The following is a 5,743-nucleotide window of genomic DNA, read 5'->3' on the forward strand; positions in this document are numbered from 1 at the left end:
GCGACAGTTTGATATCTCTAGCGCAACACTTCATTAAACTGATGATTTTACAATTGTGACTTTAATCAATGATCAAAATTTTATGAGCGAACGATTAATCGACGACGAATTCGCGACAGTTTGATATCTCTAGCGCGACACTTCATTTAACTGATGATTTTACAATTGTGACTTTAATCAATGATCAAAATTTTATGAGCGAACGATTAATCGACGACGTAACAAAATCAAACGGTTTGAGAGGGAGAATAACAAAAGAATAATTGAACTGATTAAGTAATTTAGCAATCTACCCATTGCTAGGACACCCCTTATAAACATACCCTAGATGGTATCATCATATAGTATGCCTAAAAAGAAAGGAAAAAAAAGTATGGCTGAAAACAGGTTTCAAAATCAAACATACCAAAGAAAATTAAAAGTTTTAATCCCCAACAATTTGAGGCTCTGGACAATGGCCCAACTGGCCAAGTCTATAAGGCGACTTTGGGTCCATGTATTAGTTCCCTGAATCATACATCCGCACGTACAAAATCAACAAAAACAAGATATATATATATAAAAGATAACGGCGAATTCGTTAATTGATATACATAGTGTCTACATGCTGTATCTTTAGGACAATGGGTCAACATTGGAAGACGTTTTTTTACTCCTTTTCTTAGCAGTTTTAGCAAGGGCATCACAAATATCTCTCCTTCTTTTTGAGTTGTCATTGGCAGCCTTCGTCGCAGAACTCTTGGCTTTAACTTCAAGTCCCTCCTTTACAAGTATCTTCAACCTCCATAAGGTAGATTCAGGCTGCATCAGGAACAAAAAAGTACTGAGTTTATAACCACAGATAAAAAGACAAAAGGATTTTCGCGGACTGCCATGAGGTTGCAAGGATGTGTCTGATGTGTGAGCACCTGGGCATCCATGTCAATATCCACTTCAGCAGCAGTGGCTTCGAAATTTGGATTCTTTTGAGCAATAATATCCAGTGCCTTGTCCAAATCTTCAGGCGACAATTGACTAAGTCCTGTCCCGAGCTTTTTCTTCTCCTCCGCAGACATTTTCCTTCAAAAGAAAAGGAAAAAAAAAAAATTAGAGTGAAGAGCAGACCAAAACAACCCCAATATAGAACATTTAATACCACCCACTAAGTGAAATAAGACACTTCAAATGAGTTAGCAAAGGTGCAGCAATAGCTAGCATTTGATTGTACATTGTAAGACATTCTCTAACTAGAATCCAATAGAGCTCTTTGCAGACTTGCTAACAATTGAAATTTTCTTCATCATCCAATAGAATACAGGACAAACTAGAATCCAAAAGGAAATTCATTAACTATCTTGAGTGCAGTTATGAATGGTTGAAAAGACATATATATATATTGTTATTCATGGAGTCTCTGACTTGTATCAATATAAAGTCGATAGAAGATGTGAAATCAAGTGAAATTAGATCGACGACACATATACAATAACCAATGCAGATCATGGAACACACCTGCATTTCTGTACCACCATTTCTCTTAGTTCATCCAAATGCATATCAACTTCATACAACTGCGAAAAATCCATGACAACTTTATCAAGGTATATCCTTCAATCATGTAAATCTTTAGGTAGCACTGAAATGCACATAAAACTTAAGAATCCTTTTTAAAGAGAATGGTCTCCTTTGCGGTGGGAAAGATGCACAAGATCTCTTTACCAAAAAGTGGTAAACAAAGACAACTGTAATGTTTTAAAACAAAAAAACGAACAGACAGACAACTGTAATGTTAACTCAAATTAGAGAGACATTTTCAATGACATGAGTATTAAATATTAAGAAATACTTTAAACTAGAGAATACCTTGTTACTTAATGACAACCACAATGTTTACACAAATGAGACAGGAGATATATTAAGAAATTCTTAAATAGAGAATACCTCATTACTAATATCTCTAGCCAGTTTTGCATTAGCAGCCTCTTGAACAAGTTGCATGTCACGATGGGCCTCTACCTCCTCCTCTTTTCTTTTTGTTTCCTAAAAACAATAAAGAGTTGATAGATGATTTCGCATGATGCAATGAACAGTTAAATTTCTGTAGGGGGCTAGGGGCATAATTTATATTGCAATAACAATCTCTACCTCTTCAACAACTTTAGGTAGAAGCTGCAACCATTTCTCTTCAAATTTCGCTAACAAGGTTTTGGCCATAACATGAACATCACTTTTCTCCTCGTTGTATATCATTGCATTCTTAAATACCAACCTCACATCAGCACATATTTCTCTAACATTCTTATACCCAGTACCATCTTTTAACTCCATATTATTCCTTATTGTACTGAAATCCATTGGTTTGTCAATCACCTAATAGACATCACCGGCAGCAGTTAGTTGACATATCCAATAGCTAAATCCAAATAAGGAGGTTACCACATCAAATCAGAAGAAAGTAAGCAAAAAATCACGACAAAGTAAACATGATACAAGACAAGTACACAAGAATTCAATTAGTATTTTGCTTCTGCTCGAAAGCATAAATTTCGAGCTTACGACTAACGATCATGAAGCAGCGAACATCTGAGAGTTATAAAAAGGATGCAAGAAACTAGTAACTAGGAAATTTACCTCATAATAATCATGTAACTCGAGCCCCTTAACATCTACAGGCTGCATAAAAGGCCATGCCCACTTATGCTGAGCTAACTGACAATTGGCAAATACGTTAGAAAACTACTTCGTAAGAGTACAACAATAACAAATTTCCTATAGCACAAAAATCAAAGTTGTAGAATAGCAATTGCCTGTCTTAAAATAGTGGAAAACTGTCGCATAAGCTCTTGCATTCTCTTGGCACTAGAGGATTCCCTCTTAGCCGCTTCTTGTTGCTGTCTTTTAAAACTAAGAAATTGTTTTTCCCTTTCTCTTTCCTTTCCAGCCGAACCCCCTTTACCACTGTTTGGTTGCTTTTTAGTTAAAGACGAGTAAAATTGTGTCACCCCATTCAATTTTTCCTCAATCTGCACAAGAAAAATTTACCTAAATTGACCTTAAATTCGTAAACCTCTTGCAAACCCAAAGCCAAAATTAGTTTTTATCAATAAAATGCACAACATTTATCTACCAATTATTAAACCCTAAAACACAGAAAATTGTTTGGGAGAGAAGAAAAAAAAAATACCTCATCAACTTGAGAAACTATTCCATCAACATGATCTTTGAAATTGAAAGTTGGGGCAGACTGTTGAACAGTATTCACGTCGCCTACAGCATCACTCATCCCTAAACAATCTCTGATGTCCGGTGCTGTATTAAGAATTGATACATCTAAATGTTCCATCTTTCACTCCCAGAGAACAAAAAAAAAAAGAAAAAAACCTAATTAATCTATTTCCTTAACGCTTCATTTCCAGTTAGAAAATTTTGGGGACTGATTTTATGAAATATTGGGGCTGGATTTCAGAATTTTTTCCCTTTAAATGACTCTTTTTCTCTGAAGTGTGTGAGACTGACGAGAGTTGGAATCATGAAGAGGTGACAACATAAAATGCTTTTACTCCAAGTGATATATAGTTGCCGTTATACGGGTAACGACCGACGTTGTGAAAATTGAGTGAATGTTGTTGACCAGAATATAAGGTCAGCACAGGACTTTAAAGTTTAAATACTCATGTAAAAACAAACACCGTCACTGAACTGAATAAGCAGATGAATAATTGTGTATATAAGAGCAACTCTCATGGGCACATCAAACAACTTGGTTTGGTGATTATATACCTACAGTGGGACTAGCAAATCGCTAAAACAGATGAGCAAACCTTCAAATAAAATGTTTTTTACATCGCGTTTTAGATTGAGTCGATCGACTTATTCTGATCGGAAAGATCTGTTTTCTTTTTCTCTCCAAAGGAGACCACCGGTTTTATCTAAGACAATCGGGGCATACTGAGCCGAGTATCGTTCTTTACTGAGCCGGTCGGTTCCTGCTGTCCCGACAACGGTTAGGAACATCCAACAGCTATGAATTCCCCCTATAAATTGAGTTGATTTCAACACTAAAATCACACCTTCTACACTTACAAATTCTTCATAATTTCACTTCAATCTTCATCATTTAATCTCAAAAAATGGCTTACCCAGTTTGTGGTTCTAGGTTTTCTTTAGAAGAAGATTTAGCAATTTGCACAACTTATGTTACTCAAACAAATTATGGCATCCACGGTGTTACGAATTTTACGCAAGCGACTTTCTAGCAACAAGTTTTTGCAATGTTCACTGCAGAAACGGGGAACCTGAGGGGTCGTGACGTTAATGAAGTGGGTCATCGTTTTCAAATAATTCCTCATGTCATCCACCAATTTCTTGTTATGGTAACGCAAGTTAACCAAAATAGGATTAACGGTGAAACTGAAGATGAATTAATCCAAAGAGCTGGAGCGATGTGGCAGCAAGTTAACAGGATACCTTTTCAGTACTTAGCTTGTACTAACATCCTTACAGCTCTTCACAAGTTCAACCCCTTCTGCACTCTAGATGCTCCTCTAGCCGCACCATAAGTCGCTCCTCCAGCCGCTCCATGAATGAGGATGTTTTATTCCTTACTTTCTATGATATAGTAGTAATTAAGTCTAATGTTATGTTTAATGAAAGCTAATGTGAGGCTAATGTAACGTTTAATTAATAAAATCTAATGTTGTTTGACATAAACATAAGAGTGGTGCAAATACATAGACTTTTTCATTAATTAAGTTGATGTCAACTTTACAATGATGAAACACTTAAACAATCCACTCCAACTTAGATCAGAATTAACTGAATTTTATAGCTATAAGATTGTTTTCCAGAATTGATTTCCCAGAATTGTTTCCCATATAAGACTTTTGTTGACTAGTTGGTGTTCTGGTTAATTGATCCTAGTTCTAAGTTGCCTGATGAATCCCATTGTTTTTTTTTACTATCTTTTGGACCCTATGGAGTAGCAGAAACAACTTAGTCTTTCAAAACACTAAGTCTTAGAGAACTGCTCGGTCGAACTCGCAAGTGTTCCTATCTCAAGCTTGTTTGTCAAGTTTAGTTGATCAAAACTATATACTTCATTTTTAGTCTACTTATAGCTATGTCTCAGATTAGGATATAATGTGTAGCTGAGCTTCAGACTTCATGATGTTCACCAATTAAAGAAGAAGGTCTACTGAGGATCTTGGAGGAACTTCATCAACAAAAGGTATACGGAGACTAAAACGTCTCTATCACTCAGAAGTCTATTCTATTCTATCTTCTAATGAGACTAAGTCGTATAACTATATAGACTTTTACATTATATACATTTGATATTTCGAGTTGAGTTTATCTCGCTTATCTATTTCTCGAAATACGTGTTGGAAGCTTTTTGCTTTAGCTATGTTTATCGTATTCTTGATGAATTTAGTTGGAAACAATTTATTTGTTGGAAACTAAATATTAAGTCAAAAGATGATCATGTGAAAATTACCTTGATCATCTTATATGATTTGTGTGAGACAGTCATTTGATGTTAGCTCGGGAAGTCACTTGGAAATTACTTGAAGCTAATGGTATGTGTGAGATTACCGTTGTCGTCTTCTAAGGATGTTCCAATGATTGAAATGAGAGTTTAGAACGATTACCCATGTCTGGATACAAAACGGTATGCATACCCAGTATGCGAATTGTATTGTGATGATTCAGGTCCTGAGCTCTTGTTTGCGTACCTAGAATACGAACGGATTTACCTGAGAAGGAC

The 5,743-nt window shown here is 35.7% G+C and overlaps 1 protein-coding gene across 1 annotated transcript; it reads right to left on the bottom strand.

Annotated features, from left to right (window-relative positions):
* Positions 1-476: 476 nt before the first annotated feature.
* LOC113298522 (transcription factor GTE6-like) lies at positions 477-3,523 on the bottom strand. The gene is made up of 8 exons (XM_026547290.1): positions 3,164-3,523; positions 2,787-3,002; positions 2,611-2,688; positions 2,125-2,349; positions 1,921-2,019; positions 1,492-1,550; positions 909-1,059; positions 477-801 (listed from the first exon to the last, which is right to left on the bottom strand). Exons 1-8 carry the CDS (start codon positions 3,320-3,322, stop codon positions 616-618), a joined length of 1,173 nt encoding a protein of 390 aa, XP_026403075.1. The 5' UTR covers positions 3,323-3,523; the 3' UTR covers positions 477-615.
* Between the last annotated feature and the right edge of the window lie 2,220 nt (positions 3,524-5,743).

Source organism: Papaver somniferum, chromosome 7 (assembly GCF_003573695.1).
Source record: "Papaver somniferum cultivar HN1 chromosome 7, ASM357369v1, whole genome shotgun sequence".
Taxonomy (NCBI): domain Eukaryota; kingdom Viridiplantae; phylum Streptophyta; class Magnoliopsida; order Ranunculales; family Papaveraceae; genus Papaver; species Papaver somniferum.

Excerpts from the sequence above, each read along its gene's own strand:
- LOC113298522 (XM_026547290.1), bottom strand. The coding sequence starts at position 3,322 with ATGGAACATTTAGATGTATCAATTCTTAATACAGCACCGGACATCAGA. Across the intron at positions 2,020-2,124 it reads TACCTAAAGTTGTTGAAGAG|GAAACAAAAAGAAAAGAGGA; the intron begins GTAGAGATTGTT and ends TATTGTTTTTAG. Across the intron at positions 1,060-1,491 it reads ATGGTGGTACAGAAATGCAG|GAAAATGTCTGCGGAGGAGA; the intron begins GTGTGTTCCATG and ends TTTCTTTTGAAG.